This window comes from Microtus oregoni, unplaced genomic scaffold (assembly GCF_018167655.1).
Source record: "Microtus oregoni isolate MIOR12 unplaced genomic scaffold, Mior012 000000F_ref0000247, whole genome shotgun sequence".
Classification (NCBI taxonomy): domain Eukaryota; kingdom Metazoa; phylum Chordata; class Mammalia; order Rodentia; family Cricetidae; genus Microtus; species Microtus oregoni.
This window is the reverse complement of record NW_024543059.1, coordinates 41,727,012-41,746,776: the sequence shown is the minus strand read 5'-3', so window position 1 is coordinate 41,746,776 and position 19,765 is coordinate 41,727,012. Positions and strand designations below refer to the sequence as shown.

Below are 19,765 nucleotides of genomic sequence, written 5' to 3'. Positions count from 1 at the left end.
AGCATACATCAGACCCTGGAGGCCTGGCCTAGCATGCATCTGAACCTGGAAGACTTGCCTAGCATGCATCAGACCCTGGAGGCCTGGCCTCACATGCATCAGACTCTGGGTTAGAGCCCCACAAACAGAATAAAACAAAACAAAAATTGTTGCTGGGTATGGTAGCCAGCACTCATGAGGCTCAGGCAGGATGATTGCTGAGAGTTAAAGACTAGTCTCAAAAACAAATGAAGAGAGCCAGGTGGTGGCAGCAAATGCCTTCACTCCCAGCACTCGGGAAGCAGCAGTAGTAAAGATCTCTGAGTTTGAGGCCAACTTTATCTACAAAGTGAGTTCCAGGATAGCCAGAGCAGTTAGACAGAGAAACCCTGTCTAGAAAAACCAATCAACCAACTGATGTGGGATTCCCCTCTGTATGCTGTGAATACCACTGGTTAATAAAGAAACTGCCTTGACCTGATAGGGTAGATAGGCAGGGAAAACTAAACTGAATATTGGGAGAAAGGAGGCAGAGAGAAGCCATGTAGCCTGCCAGAGACAGACGTGCTGAAACTGCGGGTAGGTCATGACTTCGTGGTGACGCACAGATTAATAGAGATGGGCTAGTTTCGGATATAACAGTTAACCAGAGGGGCTGGAGAGATGGCTCAGTGGTTAAGAGCACTGGCTGCTCTTCCAGAGGTCCTGAGTTCAACTCCCAGGAACCACATGGTGGCTCACAACCATCTGTAATGAGATCTGGCGCCCTCTTCTGGCCTGCAGGCATACATGGAGGCAAAATGTCGTGTATACATAGCAAATAAATAAATTAAAAAAAAAAGAGTTAACTAGAAATATGATTAAGCTATTGGCCAAACAGTATTGTAAATAATATAGTTTTTGTGTGATTATTTTGGGGCTGAGCAGCTGGGAACCAACAAGCGGCCCTCCTGTAACAACCAACAAAAATAAACCAAAAACAAATAAAGAGAAAAGAAATTCTATTTTAGGAATTACTGAATTCCTAATTAGTTATCACCTAGTAGAAAACACTAAACCACATAAGAAATTGTTGTTTCAACTTTACCTTCCTATCTCGTATAAAAGTTCAGTAAAAACAACACCAAAATCATTTACAAAGAGCTAATGCTTACCTCCTCAACAACCTCAAATTTTGTGGTTCTGGGACCAAACCCAGGGCCCTATTCTCATCAGGCAAGCACCTAACTACTGAGCTACATCCCTAGACTGTACGGCCAAGGTTTAGCCCAGTTGAGTCTGGAGGAAGTCTTCCTTAATACGTTACTTTTTTGCTTCCTCAACATTCACTTGTCAGTGTAAGTACCCAGTGGCATGTCTCCTTTCCACCTCACAAGCCCCTGAGCTCCTCTCCGAGCAGCCTGGATTCCAAACACTCTGGATTTCACTCTACTTAGCACACTTGCATTCATGTGCTATTTTGTTATTGGGTTCCTCTGCTAATCCCTAAGTACCAGGGCTTGTCCCTAATCTAGGCATGTTCAGCAATAGTGTTTTCTGTTGTGAGAAGCTCCTAATAAACGCTAGCTGAACGACTAAATAAACAAACACCGTCTTTGGCACATTCCACCTCTGCTATCTGCTGAGTCTCTGGGGGTCAGGCTAATCAATCTTTGTAAAAAAAAAATATTTTAAAAAAATATAGCCAGGTGTGGTGATGCATGCCTTTAATCTATGAACTAGGGAGGCAGAGGCAGGCAGATCTATGTGAGTTCGAGGCCAGCCTGGTCTACAAGACAGCTAGGACTACATAAAGACTTTGTTTAAAAAAAAAAAACAAAAACAACAAGAAAGCACCCATATGAAAATAAAAGTAATTCTTTCATAGTATCCCAAGCCTCAACTTTAGCTAGTGTCTTGTGACAGCTTGGCTTTTAGGCCTCTAGGCTTCCCCATAGCCTCTGTTGCTCCCTATAAAAGTGGAGGTTGTACAGGTAAGCACCATCCTTAGAACCCAGCAGTCGTAGACACCAAAGTTCCGTCTCCTCCTCTGTGATGGCCAGTCAATGTCAGGACTCTACAAATAAGAGCTCACTATCTAGGAGTTGTTACCTGTGTGATACAACAGCCACCGTGTGTCGCTCCACATGTTAATACTGACTGACCAACCACCAAGGCACAGACAGTCACAACTGTTTCTTCTGGGGTGACTAAGGCTCGCTCGGAAGCAGACGACCAAGGCCTCTCTCCTTTAAGAACAATGTTTTTTTATGAAAGCCTCACATTTTGCTTTCAAAATATACTGCTCGGCTGTTACTCTTTATAGAAACACGCATCTCTCTTTTTCTACTAATACAGTTTTAAGATACATTTGAGATCTTTTAGCCCAAGAAGAGGTTATTCTAGAAATTTTCAGAAAGGAAGTATCATTAGAAATTAAATCATATATTATTTTTCATATATTTAAAATTCCATTTAACTAATTTAAAGCATACTAAAATCCTTTCTAATGTAGGTGAACTTGAAGAAGGAAAGTAAAATGCTTTGCCGTTATCATCAGTGGGATGGTGCAGAAGAAGCAAATAGAGCCGTGAAGCTAGGAGTCTCTGAACGTACACCTGCCACAGGCTCTGTGCCCACCCTACCTTCAGCTTACCATGCTCAGAATGAGTGTCCAGTAAGAACCTTTAAGGAGTGCACTTATTTCAGAACATCTCTAAAGTGCTAGGTGTGCTGAAGTTAGGACGTGCGGTTTAAAGTGACAGCTCTAAACAACAGAAACTCCAAAAGAAATCAGATCCTTTCCCGTTCTCTAACTTCTCAAGGATTCAAATTATAAAGCTAACTAAGACGTCGCCTACTATAAAGGCTGTTTGTGAAATACCAAGTTGTGGAAGTTGCCAAAACTGTGTGTGCTGGCAAAATTAAATAAGCTTCCCCCGTCAGGTGACTGCACTCGGGCATCAGAGTTTCAGCTGTTGCTGGAGACTGTGGATTGAAGATCCACTGTTTTGCATCAGAGTTTCAGCTGTTGCTGGAGACTGTGGATTGAAGATCCACTGTTTTGCATCAGAGTTTCAGCTGTTGCTGGAGACTGTGGATTGAAGATCCACTGTTTTGGAGTGTCTCAGTCATTGTGTCTTCTCCTGCAGTGGTTTTGATGACTTCGGATACTCCACTGGTTCCCAGGATGCACGGCAAACTTAAGAACACTTCATTATCTAAACCATAACATCCCTGAAATGAAAAAGTTGGGATTATAATAAAGCTGAATTACACAAGATATTAAAATCATGGGGCTGTAGAGATGGCTCAGCAGTTAAGAGTGTGTACTGCTCTTCCATAGGATCGGAGTGATTCCCAGCACCCATGTCAGGCAGCTCACAACTGCCTGGAACCAGCTTCAGGAGTCATAGCCTTCATAGGCACCTGCATTTACATGCACAACCCTTGCCAGATAATTAAAAACAATAAAAACAAATTTAAAAAGATAATGAAAAGAATTCTCCCTTGCTTTTCTAGTTATATTACAAAGTGATGGGGTTGGAGAGATGGCTCAGAGGTTAAGAGCACTGGCTATTCTTCCAGAGGTCCTGAGTTCAGTTCTCAGCAACCACATGGTGGCTCACAACTATTTGTTGTGATCTGATGCCCTCTTCTGGCCTGCAGGCATACACACAGGCAGAACACTATAGACATAATAAATAAATAAATCTTAAAAAAAATAAAAACAAAAAATAAAGTGATACAAGTTCAACTTAATTTGCTTACTGATTTTCTAAACTCAAGTTATGGCTCCAGAAAATGTCTGATAGGAGGAGCCTGGTCATGGATGTCCTCTTTGCAGGAAGGTAAACCAGCTGTGTGCAGTATAGTCAGCAGGCTGGAGGCTAATCCAGAGATGGACAATAGAGTCCTTGGGGAAATACATCATGGGCTTTGGGCCCAGCCACACACTGCAAGTTATTTTACGTTTTCTTTCCATGTTGTTATTTCCCTCCTGGTGTTCAAGAAAATCTGCCCCAGCATCTATGCTTCATGTTAGCTATGTTTTGGGTAAAATTTATGTTCTGGTAAAAGGCAGAAAAATGCCGGGGTGACTTGCTGGCTCAGGAAAATAGGTTATATGAACACCTTCGCGACGTCCCCCAAGTTCTATGGGAGTGAAAGGACAAACTGCAGACTTCACACAGAAAAGCACGTTCTGTGCTCGCCCCAAAGCTGCCGGTGCTGACACAGCAGTGTTGCTGACTTTATATGATTACTGTCAGAGATACCAAAGTCTAAAACACGTGAGTGAAAATAAGTTACCTTTGCTAGAGTTGATACAGAATGCACCTTCTTTTTATTGTTTACAATAGTGTCCACCAGGTCAGCCACAGCCAGGCCAACAGACCAAGATCTCTGACCCTTTACCCTCAACAGTTCCATGGCTCTAGATTAAGGGAGAGAGAGAGAGAATCTCAGAAAATTTAAGGCTTGCCAATAATACAATTATGACTTAAGCTTTTCCTAAGATTTGAGAGCCACAGTTCACAGAGAAAACACAAATACTCCCATAGCATAAAAAGATGCTTACTGGCTGGGCGGTGGTAGCGCATGCCTTTAATCCCAGCACTAGGGAGGCAGAGAAGGCATGTCTCAAAAAACAAAACAAACAAATAAATAAGTAAAAGATGCTTACCATCTTGAATGTTGAACTAAACAATAGCTAAACAGTAAGTATCAGCTGGGTGTGGTGGCGCACACCCTTAACTCCTGAACTTGGAAGGCAAAGGAGTTCCAGGCTAGCCAGGACTAACTGTCTCACAACAACAAAAACAACTGAACAAACAGCCATACCAACATCAGTTCAACGTGACAATGATAAAAAGGACTAGTTTTGGGGATTGTATGAAGAAAGCATTCCCATAATCACTGCTCAGATGCTGGGCGGTGGTGGCGCATGCCTTTAATCCCAGTACTCGGGAGGCAGAGGCAGGCAGATCTCTGTGAGTTCGAGGCCAGCCTGGTCTACAAGAGCTAGATCCAGGGCAAGCTCAAAACAAACAAACAAACAAACAAACAAACAACAACAACAAAAAAAACCCCACAGAGAAACCCTGTCTCGGAAAAGAAAACAAAACAAAAAAATCACTGCTCAGACCATAAAGCAATGTCAGGGAAAACCGGCAGCACTGATCTAGAAGCCCCTTTTCTCATCCTTTGTCCTATGGCTCAAGTGTGCAAAGGTATACATATGAGCATGTTTGCTATATTTGAGAAAAACTTACCAAAAGGGGGCTGGTTAAATAAATGGTTGCCACATGCCTGCCACACCATAGGAAAATAAGGCTGGCGCCGGAGAGGGCCGGGAGGTCTTTTCCAGAAGACAGCAACCCAGTCAGGAGGCTCACAACTGTGAGTAGCTCCAGCCCAGGGAAGCAGACGCCCTCTTCGAGCACCTATGTGCGCGCGCGCGCGCACACACACACACACACACACACACACACACACACACACGAGCAAGGATCACAGAAAAGGAGGGAGGAGCCAGCTGTTTTCAGACCATTTGTTATTTCACCATCAGCAGCAATGCTCCCAAGGCTGGTGTGGTAGGAAACTGTAGATCTCTTAGCGCAGGTAACAGCCGGGAAGAGCAGCGAGTGAGGTAATTATCTGCACTGATAACAACTCCGAGTTGTTCTGTTTGGATGGCGCTGGGGATTAAGCTCAGAGCCATGGATGTGCTAAAAGACTAAACTCCCTTGTCTTACACCAGAGCTGCTGGTGCTGACACAGCAGTCCTGCTGCTTTAGGTGATCAGCCTGGAAATAAAGTCACCTCTCCTGAAGCTGATAAAGAACGTATTTTTACAAGATGGTGCCCAGGACCTAACTGGTGACTCACAACTGCCTAAAACTCTAGTTCCAAGGGATCTGACATCCTTGTCTAGCTGCTGCCTGTGTCAGATACACATGTGATGCACATACATACATGCACATCTTTATGTCTGTCTGTCTGTCTGCCTGTGTCAGACACGCATGTGATGCACATACATACATGCACATCTTTATGTCTGTCTGTCTGTCTGTCTGCCTGTGTCAGACACGCATGTGATGCACATACATACATGCACATCTTTATGTCTGTCTGTCTGTCTGCCTGTGTCAGACACGCATGTGATGCACATACATACATGCACATCTTTATGTCTGTCTGTCTGTCTGTCTGCCTGTGTCAGACACGCATGTGATGCACATACATGCATGCACATCTTTATGTCTGTCTGTCTGTCTGTCTGTCTGTCTGCCTGTGTCAGACACGCATGTGATGCACATACATGCATGCACATCTTTATGTCTGTCTGTCTGTCTGTCTGTCTGTCTGCCTGTGTCAGACACACATGTGATGCACATACATACATGCACATCTTTATGTCTGTCTGTCTGTCTGTCTGCCTGTGTCAGACACGCATGTGATGCACATACATACATGCACATCTTTATGTCTGCCTGTCTGTCTGCCTGTGTCAGACACGCATGTGATGCACATACATACATGCACATCTTTATGTCTGTCTGTCTGTCTGCCTGTGTCAGACACGCATGTGATGCAGATACATACATGCACATCTTTATGTCTGTCTGTCTGTCTGCCTGTGTCAGACACACATGTGATGCACATACATACATGCACATCTTTATGTCTGTCTGTCTGTCTGCCTGTGTCAGACACGCATGTGATGCACATACATACATGCACATCTTTATGTCTGTCTGTCTGTCTGCCTGTGTCAGACACGCATGTGATGCACATACATACATGCACATCTTTATGTCTGCCTGTCTGTCTGTCTGCCTGTGTCAGACACGCATGTGATGCACATACATACATGCACATCTTTATGTCTGTCTGTCTGTCTGTCTGCCTGTGTCAGACACGCATGTGATGCACATACATACATGCACATCTTTATGTCTGTCTGTCTGTCTGTCTGTCTGTCTGCCTGTGTCAGACACGCATGTGATGCACATACATACATGCACATCTTTATGTCTGTCTGTCTGCCTGTGTCAGACACGCATGTGATGCACATACATACATGCACATCTTTATGTCTGTCTGTCTGTCTGCCTGTGTCAGACACACATGTGATGCACATACATACATGCACATCTTTATGTCTGTCTGTCTGTCTGTCTGCCTGTGTCAGACACGCATGTGATGCACATACATACATGCACATCTTTATGTCTGTCTGTCTGTCTGTCTGCCTGTGTCAGACACGCATATAATGCACATACATACATGCAAATCTTTATGTCTGTCTGTCTATCTATCTATCTAAAACAAAAATAAATCCTAAAAAAGAAGGCAGGCTTACATGTACAATACAGAGGGATATTTAATTTTACAATTAATCAAGCTGCAGGATGGTACAGATAGTATAATCTATTAAAAATGAACGCTGTATGTGCAGAAATATGACAAAGTTGGAGCATGTGGATGTTAAACTGGTTGTTTCTAGAAGATGGAATTATCTCAGTTTTTTACTCTCTATTAACAGCAGTGGTTTTTGAAGTTTATAATAGGTATACTTTTTTTTGGGAAAAAAAGTATGCAAATTAAAACTATTTAATTTTATTCCATTTAAAAAATACAGGGAGCATAATCCAGTGGCAAACACATGATTAGCACATCCATGGCTCTAATTTAATTTCCAGTGCCATCAAAACTAAACCAAGCTGGGCAGTGGTGCCACATGCCTTTAGTCCCAGCACTTGGGAGACAGAGGCAGGGGGATCTCTGTGAGTTTGAGATCAGCCTGGTCTATAAGAGCTAGTTCCAGGACAGGCTCCAAAGCTACAGAGAAACCCTGTCTTAAAAAAACCAAAACCAAAAAAAATAAAAAATAAATAAACCCAACCCCCCCCCACAAAACTAAACCAAACAGCAACAAAATAGAAGTTATAATGCAATAATGCACTACCTTGCGCACTTCTCTTTCCAACTGTCACATGTGCTAAAACTCACAAGTGGAAGATCTACAAATCTACACTTTTCGACCTCTCCAGACCTGAGGGGAGTACTCTTTGTGATGGTGAAATAAAAGGGGTCTGAAAATAATCTGTGTGTAAACCCAACGGCCAGGACAAACCCCAGGGGGCCTCCAGATAAAGTGTGTGCACTGCACCCCCTCTGACAAGACTGGGAAACTTTGATCTTACACTGATTCCCAAATGTGTTCATGTGTACTTAGTCTGTATCCATTTCTGTGTGCTCGTAGAGATAAGTCCTTTTTCCCATTAACTTAGCATTGGATGATTAGACGTAAAGGAGGGACCACTGTTTGCCTTTCCTTTAAATGTCTAAACGAGCTTGCAAAGCACTCCTAGAAGTCCAGGACCACACAGTCCTTGCACTTCCAGCCTTCCTGTTAGCTAGTCCTGCTTACAGAAGTCTGGTAAGAACCTGCTGTGGAAAGAGCTACCGCATCAGCTACGAAGCTCGTGACTTAGCTAGATATTCGAAAATTTTCACCATTACCTGCTGGACAGCTGTGCCAGAGAGCTATGACTCATTACCCCGTCGCGGCCACTCCATGAGCACACTAAAATAAACAAAGAATTAGTTATATTTGCCAATGATGTGACAAATGACCGAGAGTGATGGCTGACGCTTTTAAATGCAGCCATCAGGAGGCAGATGCTGGAGGACAGATCTTGAGTTCAAAGCCGCCTGATCTACACGAGTTTCAGGACAGCCAGGGCTACACAGTGAAACACGGATTACAAAATAAAAATGGTGTGACAACCAAAGGATCCATCTTTTTGTAGTGTCCCATCCTCCTAACAACAGACGGCACTGAACTGTCTGTGCTGGGACAAGAAAGATTTTGACCCTAAATCTCCTAAAAATGTAATCCCTAAAGTCTACACTGTTCTCACTCATCAGCAAAGATCCACGGGGGCCACCCTACTGTTCAGGCAACAAGAGCTGCTTCCTTGGGCGGCTACAGATAATAGGCTTTCAAATGCTGCAAGCACTTGACATTTGTTCTGCTGGGAAGCAAGCTGACTAATTCAAGGAAAAACGTGGTGACCTCTTTTGGGATGGAATTTCTACGATCGTAGGAGAAGCAATGAGTTCCAGGCTACCTGCATCCTCTAACCATTGTGTTCAGAAGCCAATCAATCTGATTCAGCACAAACAAGCTGCACTTTTGGAGCATGATGGGACTTGAAACCTTCTTTCTGCCTATGCCAAGCATGCACTGCAAGGCACTGCATCCGAAGTGCCCACAAACTGGCTATCTGTGCTGCTTTTTAATACTGGCCTGAAACTGTAACATTTGAACCATTCCAGTATTCATCTCCATAAGGACACTTTTTAATATAAATCTGTTCAGAGTAGGCAAGCAAAATACATTTGGTTATAGGAGAGTATCTAAATAGGAGAGTATGTCTAAAATTCACATACTCTAATCTGTATTAAAAACAAACAAACACCAACAAAAACAGACTATTTAGTGTTGTGTCAGCCACAAGGGACTTGGCAATATGCAAACGCCACCCTTTTTCAAGCTGACTGAGTATAAGCTGCCCTGGCGCAGGGACCACTTGCTCCTCTTTTGTGTCCCCTCCACATATTTTCTTTTTTAAAAAAATAATTTATTTAGCTTTTTTTTTATGTGCATTGATGTAAAGGCATCAGATCCCTTGGAACTGGAGTTACAGACAGTTTTGATCTGCCATGTGGGTGCTGGGAATTGAACCCTGGTCCTCTGGAAGAGCAGCCAGTGCTCCTAACCTCTGAGCCACCTTTCCAGCCCCTCCAGTATATTTTCTATTATGGTGCTGAGGACAATCAACCTCACACACCATTCAACGTTATATTTGGTAACAAGAGTGACAACAACAAAACAGACTTGTAATAGTTGGGGTGACAACCATGGGAAGCGTCAAGCTGTTCTTATACCACTGAGACTGAACCTAGATCCTTGCTCGCTCTGGGCTCGCTCCAACACTGTACTCTACCCACTGTTGTCTCCACCTCCAAAACAACAGCAGCAAAACCTAAGTCCTGTTTTGCAAGTAGAAAAGAACACAAACCAAAGAACTGCGACACAAAAAATATACATACGTATGGGAGGCTAAGAAACTTTTTTTATTTATTTTCACTGTGTTTTTGTTGTTCTTTTGTTTTTATTTGAGACAAGGGCTCACTGTATAGCATTGGCTTGCCTGGAACTCCTTTTATAGACCAGACTGGCCTTGAACTCCCAGAGATCCTCCTGCCTCTGCTTTCTGAGTGCTGAGATTAAAGGTGTATACCACCATGCTGAGCCCACGAATTTTAAAATGATCTACTTTGAAGACTTTTTTTTTTTAAGATTTATTTATTTATTATGTATACAACATTCTGCCTCCATGTATGCCCGCACGCCAGAGGAGGATGTCAGATCTCATTACAGATAGTTGTGAGCCACCATGTGATTGCTGGGAATTGAACTCAGGACCCCTGGAAAAGCAGCCAGTGCTCTTAACCTCTGAGCCATCTCTCCAGTCCCCCTTGAAGACTTATATAAGAATTATTTACTTAAGTTTTAATATGTTAACAATATTTAAAAACTGGGATATGGAGAACACTTGGTAACTGAAATACAGTATTATAGACCTTAAAAGAATAAATAAAATAGCAAGATAGGTATGAAAAAAGATTCACAAAGAAAACAAAATAACCAGAAAATTATGAGTATTGCTGCCAATCTGCATAGTTAAGATGGGGCAGATGAATAAATAGGAATCTCATATCCTTTTATTGTACTCAAATTTTTAAAAATTTTGTTTATTTATGCACATGAGTGTTCTATTTGCATGCATGCATGACAGAACAGGGCATCAGATCCCACTATTATAGATGGATGTGAGGCACCATGTGGTTGCTGGGAATTGAATACAGGACCTCTAGAAAAGCAGCCCGTGCTCTTAACCCATAAGCCATCTCTCCGATCCTTTATTTTATGATTTCCTTACTTCATGCCTGTATCTATGTGTGTGCATGGAAGCTATGCTGGAAGAGGCCAGAAGAGGGCAGCAGAGCCCCAGAAACTGGAGTTCCAGGCAGTTGTGTACCATGTGGTGCTCAGAGGCAAACCCAAGCCCTCTGCAGGAGCAACAAGTGCTCTTGACCACCAAGCCAGCTCTCTGTCTCGTGCATCTCACATCCTTCGATCTTTCCTCTCTACAAGCCCTGACCCATAAGTTAGGAGAGAAAATGTTTAGTGTTCAGGTCTGCTTATCACACGATAAAGTAAGTTAGGATTCACTTAATTACTTCACTTTCTGTTTTACTGCCCAACCCTTTACATCCTGGTGTAGATCCATCTTTGGTTAAGACATTTAAAATAATGCATTTAATCATCTTTATCTTCTAGTCCCCAATCTTCAAAAACAGGCTCCAAAAATTTTAATGAAAAATGCCGCTGGGCAATGGTGGCGCATGCCTTTAATCCCAGCACTCGGGAGGCAGAGGCAGGCGGATCTCTGTGAGTTCGAGACCAGCCTGGTCCACAGAGCTAGTTTCAGGACAGGCTCCAAAGCCACAGAGAAACCCTGTCTCGAAAAAAAAAAATGCCCGTAGGGACACAGGCTGTGGTTGGTCAGTAGAGGGCTCACTCAACATGTATGAAGGCCTGGGTCCGACCCTCAATACTGGGTAATCATAACTGACTGGTGACACACACTGCAATCCTGGCACTAAGGAGGTGAGGGAAGGAGGGTCAGAAGTTCAAAGGTCATCCTCAGCCACATAGCAAGTTTAAGGCTACGCTGGGTATATGAGACAGTAAGATACTGTCTAGAAGATTGTTCTTTACTATTACCCACAAAACCAAACTTGTGCCAAAAGAGATGACACATTCCGTTCTGAGGCCCAGCCCCAGAACTGCTGAAATACCACTGCAGTGATCTGTGTTTACGTATGATTTCAATACCACAGTTTAAAAACAGCAGCTCTTGAGCAAATGTTCTGCTAACCATCTTACTTGGTGCAGAACAAATGACTGATTTTTGGTCAAAACAAGGGGGTGTCAGGACCATTCATTCAATCCAAAATAGGAAAGCATTCCAAGCTGAAGGAGATGGCCATCGTATGAAGAACAGACACGAGGGGCACACACTATGCTATTGCTTGTAATTCAGGCACAAACTCACCTAACCTCGCTCTGGGAGAACTGGCACTTACGCAGTCATGGAGGTAAGCAGGAACTAGCTAAGTGAATGGGTGTCCGGGGAAAGGAAGCAGCAGGTACAATCAGAGTGTGTGAACCACTGTACGTGGCCATCTGGCTAGCACCAAACACCTGCAGAAGGGCAGCTGAAGCTGAGAAAGGAAGCAGGGAATAGAGCTGAAAGGTCTTATTCACCCTCGGACTCCTCCCTGGCTGTGGCTATCACTGAAGAACTAGAAGAGAAGAATTTTACCTAGACAATTCTGCTCTTTTAACTGTTCCAAGACGTAACATTGCTCCACTTCCAAGTGCTCTTTCATGTCTCCTCTTCCTGATTCTCACTCATTATGATCTTGGAATAACAGTTCACTGAGTATTTACTCTGGGACATTAAGTGACAGCTGATGTAGGTGGGTCTACTATCTATCTGTTGCTTTCATTGGTTAATTAATAAAGAAACTGCTTGACCTTTGATAGGACAGCAGCTTAGATAGGTGGAGTAGACAGAACAGAATTCGGGGAGGAAGAAGGCAGTGAGCCAGACGCCATGCCTCTCCTCTCCAGGCAGTTGCCATAGCTCTCTTCTCCAAGATGGATGTTTGGCTGCAGGTTAAAATCCTTCCTGGTAAGCTACCACCTTGTGGTGCTACACAGATTATTAGAAATGGGTTAATCAAGATGTGAGAGTTAGCCAATAAGAGGCTGGAACTAATGGGCCAGGCAGTGTTTAAAAGAATACAGTTTCCGTGTAATTACTTTGGGTAAAGCTAGCTGGGTGGTGGGAAGCGGCCTGCCACCCCTATTGCAACAGACAGCAAGAAAGAGCAAATCTTTAGCATCAATTTAGAGCAGCTCTCATTGAATAAATCACCCTCAGCAGCTCGCTCATCCTTACTGGGCTGTGTATTTCCTCTTCTATACATTTAGAAAACAGGCGCTCAATCAGGCGGTGGTGGCGCACGCCTTTAATCCCAGCACTTGGGAGGCAAAGGCAGGTGGATCTCTGTGAGTTCGAGATCAGCCTGGTCTACAAAGTGAGTTTCAGGACAAAGAAGCCCTGTCTTGAAAAAAAAAAAAGAGCATTGGCTACTCATCCAGAGGACCTGGGTTTAATTCCCAGCACCCACATGGCAGCTCACACCTGTCTGTAACTCCAGGATCCAATATCTTCACACATATATACAGGCAAAATGGCAAAGTACATAAAATAAATTTTAAAAAGAGGCATGCTATAAATCCCTAATTTGAGATAAAAGGCCATATAATTTTTTTTAAAAAAACCTACTTTTAAAGGAGATTTTAAGTTATTCTTGTTTAAAGAACTCAAATTCCATTAAATTATTTTTCTTCCTTCACCTAGACATACTAGATGAAGATATACTTTCTCTTTGTGAGTTCTGTAAGTTACTACACATATGAATGTACAAAGACTATGACGGAGGAATAAGTCAGGCAGTAACTACAGTACTGACGGCCTAATACATTTTAAAATGCTCTTATTCAACTCAATATTTAATATACATGAAAAACTTCCTCTTCTTAGGGGATTCGCTAAATACATTATGATATATCCTATACTTGAAGAGAATGTATGAGCATCCATATCTTTTTTTTTTTAAAAAAGATTTATTTATTTATTATGTGTACAACATTCTTTCCATGTATGCCTGCAAGCCAGAAGAGGGCACCAGATCTCATAGATGTCTGTGAGCCATCATGTGGTTGCTGGGAATTGAACTCAGGACCTCTGAAAGAGCAGTCAGTGCTCTTAACCTCTGAGCCATCTCTCCAGCCCGAGCATCCATATCTTAAGGCCATTTGCAGGCAGTTCCTAGCTAATGCCTCTGCTTGGTTCTGACTTCCCATTCCTGGAATGTTTTCACCAGTCTATACTAACTATTCAAATCCTACCCATTCTTGCAACACCTAACTGCCTTTACCATCATTCGAGGTACTACAGGAACAGTATTATTCTTTTCCTAATAATCCCAATCCATGTCAAACGCATGTGTAAATGACTAGGCACCAATACTTAGTCAAAGAGTATCCTGTAGCTTGTCAGCTGAAATAGCTGGTATTTCCTTCTCTCTAAAACAGACTGTGTTCCACACCTCCCTTTACACGGCAGCTAGTGACACAGCGAGTAAGCGTAGACACTCAAATTTTTGTACACGGGTGGAAGAGATGCATCAGGGTAGCCACAGTGCTGTCTCCTGAGCAGCCTGGCTTCCCAGCATGCAACAAGGCATAAAGGAAGGCAACTCAGATACAGAAAGCCTTCTTTTGGGAGAAGAAGAGGGTTTTGCTTTTATTTTCATACAGAGAGCTGAAGTTATGCTTTTGTGATAGGGAGAGAACGAATAGCTCATTAAAACGGCCATGGGCTGAAAATTTGTTCAAAAAAAAAAAAAAGCAAAAGGAAAGAAAGAAAGAGACAAACAGGAAGCATGCATTTAGGAATGAAGACTGAGCTTAAAAGCAAAAAGTTGGATGTGGAGAGAGTAACGGGGACTTCTAAATGCTTCAGGTATTGAAATGCTTAAATGGAATATTAAAACTTTTAAATTAATTCTAGACTCCAAAATTCAATTAAAAATATAAAACTTGACGGGGGGGGGGTCTTTCCTTAAGCTCAAGGAAAACAAATATATGCATAGAACAGGTGCTTGAGGCCCTAGGTTCAATTCCCAGCAGCACACACATACACATGTGCACACATATGTGTTAACACACACATACATGCACAACAAATGATCTTCATGAAGGCTCGTTAACAGAAGGTACTCACTAAGCTCCACAATTCTAAGGTCCTGAATAGATCTGAATGTCATGACGTCAGAGAATCGGCAGGAAAATTAAAACTTACCTTTGTTTTCTCCCTGTTCACCAATAACCCATACTTCTTTGCCTGGAGTCTGTGCCTTCAAAACATTGGTAATAATGTATTGTAATCTCTGTGAGTCCAGATTGCATCCAATCCCAATCACTCTATTTGCGGGAAATGTGCTCAGCTTCCATGTCACATAGCTCATGATTTCCACTAAATAATACACACAGAAAGAAAACTTAAAGATTTTTTAAAAATGTATGCTTCTTACCTGCTCACAAGGAAAGCCCTGTTTCACTGGAGAAGGGAGTCAGAGCCTCTACAGACTCTGGAAGTCTTAAATGCACTGAAGCGTTATATTCCCCAAGGCAGGTCTTGTTACACAGTCTAGCTGGCCTTCCTCCCTCTGCTCCTGAGTACTGGGATTACTGAAGTGCACCAACATGGCTGGGAGTATGTTTATAAAGTATATTGAAAACACTAGCCAGGTTGAAGCATTTTTATATAATTTTCTCATGAAACAAAAGTTGTTAGGGGTAGAAAATAAGTTCCCAGACAGTTAAGCAAGAAAGGTGAAAACTGGGCATAAAAGCAGGAAAATCATAATTTCACTTCAATAAAGCACTAATACTGGTGTGTGTGTGTGTGTATGAGAGAGAGCGCAGGCGTGTGCACATGTGTGCACGTATGTGAAGGGTTTTAAACCCAGGGCCTCATGAGCTCGTGGCAAGCACTCTATCTCCAAGACATATCCCCAGCCCAATAATCCAATTTCACTCATAAATTTCTTCTATGTTTTAGGCTTAAATTAAAATACCAGTTCATATATTATTATGAGTACAGCATCTTGAAAAACAAACATTACAACTCCCTTTTTCTTATATGACAAAAGTGTCTCACAGGATATAGAGACCAATCACAAATGAAACACAGAACTCTGGAATATTTCAAACACATGCTCGCCGGCTAAGCCCAAACCAACTCTTTGGAAATATTTATTTCCTTAAACAATCTACAAAATATAGAACACTGAAGATAAAGTGAGGGTGGGTGAGGTGGCTGCCATTTAGCCTGACAATCTGAGTTCAAGGGCCAGAACCCACACTACGGAAGCAGACCTGCCCTCTGACATTCACACAGTGGGTGCGTGTGCACACATTCACAGAGAAAAATCAAGAAAAGATGTTTCTTTGGATGTGCAATGTGCTTCCTAACATCTTTGCAACACCAGAGACTCAAGTTCTTACTACATGTTTCTCTTGGGGATTTTCACCATTTTCTCACTGAAGGAGGTATGGCTAACAACTGGAAAATAATACTACATTTTGTCAGTGGCCACATCAGAGGAGCTGTAGCCAGCAATGGAGCATTTTGAGTTCAATTCACTGAACAGCAAAGTTACAACAAATAAACCCTGGAGAAGCAAAGCCCGGGGGAGGCGAACTGTCCCTAGAATGCCCCTTGCTGCTGCTGTTCTGCTGTATTTGGCATGGTTATTTACTGTGTAAAAGGATCCCACTGTGATTGTTTCATGGGAAAACCCCACTCTTCACTGGGCAATTTAATTACACACCATGATGAAGATGACTTTTATAAGAGCAATGATGCTTAGCTGAATCTATCATTTAATTAAACTTTTTGAGTCAGCCTAAAAGATATAGTTAGTGTCTTTTATGGGACAGTTGATAAAGCTAACTAAAGAAATGGTTTAGGGGTTGGAGAAATGGCTCAGTGGTTAAGAGCACTGGCTGTTCTTCCAGAGGACCTGAGTTCAATTCCCAGCAACCACATGGTGGCTCACAGCCATCTGTAATGAGATCTGGTGCCCTCTTCTGGCATGTGGGCATACATGGAGGCAGAATGTTGTATACATAATAAATAAATAAAATTTAAAAAAAAAGAAAGAAATGGTTTAGGCTATTCTGCCTAAGTGCTCCAATAAAAGATACAAAAAAGGCAAAACCAGGCTAGAAGTTACCTTTCTTGGTTAGATGTGAGATTTTCAGGAAATGAAAACAAAGAACAAGGAAGTTTCATGCATTATAGACCCATGAATTCTGCCTGTGGAAAACAGATTGATGACTAAAGACAGCAATTAGCAATTACGTCCCCACACCCAAGGCTAGGCCCGAGTTCCCTGGTCAAGTAGCTTACAGAATTAATCACAGGTTTTGGTATGCACCTTGGAAAAAACAAAATTGTGAAAGGAAATTAAATGACCCAAGTGTGTGTAAAGAACAAAGAAAAATGATGGTTAGCTAGATCACTTGAGTCAAGTTTTTTTATAGGATAAGAATTTACAGTTGGTGGTGGCGCACACCTTTAATCCCAGCACTTGGGAGGCAGAGGCAGGCAGATCTCTGTGAGTTCGAGTCTAGCCTGGTCTACAGAGCTAGTGCCAGGACAGCCACGACCACACTGGGAAAAACAAACAAAGAATTTGCTCCCTGGAAACTGCACACAGCCACCTGCCAGGACAAGAGGAACCGGCTGAAGCACGCTTGGCCTGCTGCAAGTTTAACCATGGCTCTGGGGTGAAGATGTTATGATGGGAAAATTAGTACAAAGAAAACGTTTAACTCTATGTGGGCTTCTAAGAAAAACACGTAACTTGTGATCTTAATGTGATTCCTTCTTGTGTAAAGATTTTATTTTTTTAAAAATATTTATTTATTTATTTATTTATTTATTATGTATACAATATTCTGACTGTGTGCATGTCTACAAACCAGAAGAGGGCACCAGACCTCTTTACAGATGGTTGTGAGCCACCATGTGATTGCCAGGAATTGAACTCAGGACCTTTGGAAGAGCAGGCAATGCTCTTAACCACTGAGCCATCTCTCCAGCCCTGTGTAAAGATTTTAATTTGTGTTTGGAAAATATGTAACTTGTGGTTATGAAGTAATCTTTCCTTGCATAGAAATATTTGTTTTAGGTGGTATAGAAGGGATAAGGAGAAAATACAGAACAAGCAGCAGAAAGAAAACAACAAAATCAAGAACTAAGGTTTGACCCTCAGAGAAGTGTCCTATGTGTGTATGCAGTTTCGTCAATGCCGCACCTCCGCTCCAGTTTCTCTGACCTGCTGAGAGCTGGTCTCCCGGCAATATTTCATGAAAAGCTGTGATCTGTAATCTTGGTGATACAGTTACAAGGAGTAACTGGTGACGGCATATGGTTGTACTGACCCTTGAAAGAGCAGTCTTACTAAAGATTCCTTTATATAACACTGCTTTGGCTTTTTAAAACCAGCAACGGCAACTATAGCTGATGATCAGGAACATCGTTTGAATTTAAATAAAGCCTTTACCTGGTTGAGATGCAACAAGCAGGACAGCATGTTGACTGTAATGTCCCAGAGCCGGGACAAGAGCTCTGAACATGTCTACATTGCTTTGCACGGCATGAAGGTAGGATTCAGAACCACCCAAAGAGTTGGCTGTGAAGATCACCACCTTGGAATGAGCAGAGGCAGACAAATCTGATGAACAAAAAGAAACAGTCTGAGTTCAAGATAGTCTACACTAATGCTTGTACATGATAAAATGTTTCTCCAGTCTGTGAACAGAGAGCCTTCAGGCATACATGCCCCTACAGCTGTCAGTCAGAACACTGAAGAGCAACAGCCTGGATCCCAGGGCCAAGCACGGTGGTACATAGCTGCGATCCAGCACTCGGGAGGTAGAAGCAGAATGGCTTCAAGGTGGAGACCAGCCTAGGATACATAACAAGACAGGCAGGAAGTTGGAAAGAGCCAGCACCAGTACACAAAGACTGAGTTTTCTTTGTGACTCACAGCTCTTAAAGGGGAAATGAGTAGTATGCTGTAGGTAAAATGAGCAACCACTGGCTTCTGTACTGAGCCTGGGAGCTTCAGGATTCCTTCCAAGTGACTGTGCTCCAGTCCTGGGAGAGCGGGAGGACTAAGCAGAGAAGTGAAGGGCTTGGGTAAGTCAGCAGAGGGGCTGGAATTCAGGCCCCGGCAGTCTGCTTTCAGACTCTATGCTATTAACCCCCACCCCTCAAGGGAAAATGGTACTGGGAGAGGTTAGGAAGCTTGTTCAGAGCATCAAAAACCAGTGACCAGTTCAAGTTACACCACACCTTGGCTTCAATCCAATTTTCCAGAATCTTCCTCCTTTTCCTCCTTTGGATCTGAATGATAAAAATGGCCTTATCCTCATGGGTAATTCTGAGTCCTTGCTTGGTGGCAAGTCCCATGTACTGAACATTTCTCCCAAAGATTCTGCTTTTTGAATCATTTCACCAGTTACCAATGGCTAACGAGACGCACAGGAAAGAGGGATTTCCTTAGGTCTTAATCAGTCTCTTCCTCTAGGGTTGGGGACTAAACAGTCTCTCTTACAGGATCTGAACAGTTAACAGGTCCCTTAAGAACCTCAGGGCCTGGAACAAGAGAGTATCCAGCTCCCCAAGGAGCCTCACGCGGCCATTAAAAGAACTACAGTGCTCTCTCAGAGGAGGAACAGGAGCCAACTGTCTCCTCCAGGGATTGCCGGCCTATTGAACCGTGACGTACTATTTTTAGAACAGACAGGCAAGTCAACCCCCCACCACCACCACACTCAGTGCATCTTAGCTGTGTAACTGCTTTACACAGCATTTGGAAAGCAGGCAAGGAACGGAGGAGACCTAAGCAAAGACAAAAGAAGCCCACAGCACTGTGGCGGCATGTATAAAATGGTCTTCTCTATAAACTGGTAAACATGTTTTAGAGGACACATTCATTCACAGATTTGTTT

The 19,765-nt window shown here is 42.8% G+C and overlaps 1 protein-coding gene across 3 annotated transcripts in view; it reads right to left on the bottom strand.

The window, feature by feature from the left end:
• Positions 1-856: 856 nt before the first annotated feature.
• Positions 857-19,765, bottom strand: part of Uevld (UEV and lactate/malate dehyrogenase domains) — a 36,869-nt gene continuing 17,960 nt past the window's right edge. The window contains exons 8-13 of one of the 3 annotated variants that reach the window (XM_041650850.1): positions 18,313-18,483; positions 15,039-15,212; positions 8,488-8,551; positions 4,270-4,393; positions 3,066-3,195; positions 857-2,959 (exon numbers count right to left, since the gene is read on the bottom strand). In XM_041650850.1, coding sequence (XP_041506784.1) covers positions 2,922-2,959; positions 3,066-3,195; positions 4,270-4,393; positions 8,488-8,551; positions 15,039-15,212; positions 18,313-18,483 — 701 coding nt within the window. In that variant the 3' untranslated portion in view covers positions 857-2,921. Of the gene's footprint in view, positions 3,196-4,269; positions 4,394-8,487; positions 8,552-15,038; positions 15,213-18,312; positions 18,484-19,765 lie in introns of all 3 variants that reach the window. The other 2 variants (XM_041650841.1, XM_041650860.1) reach the window with 2 other exon arrangements.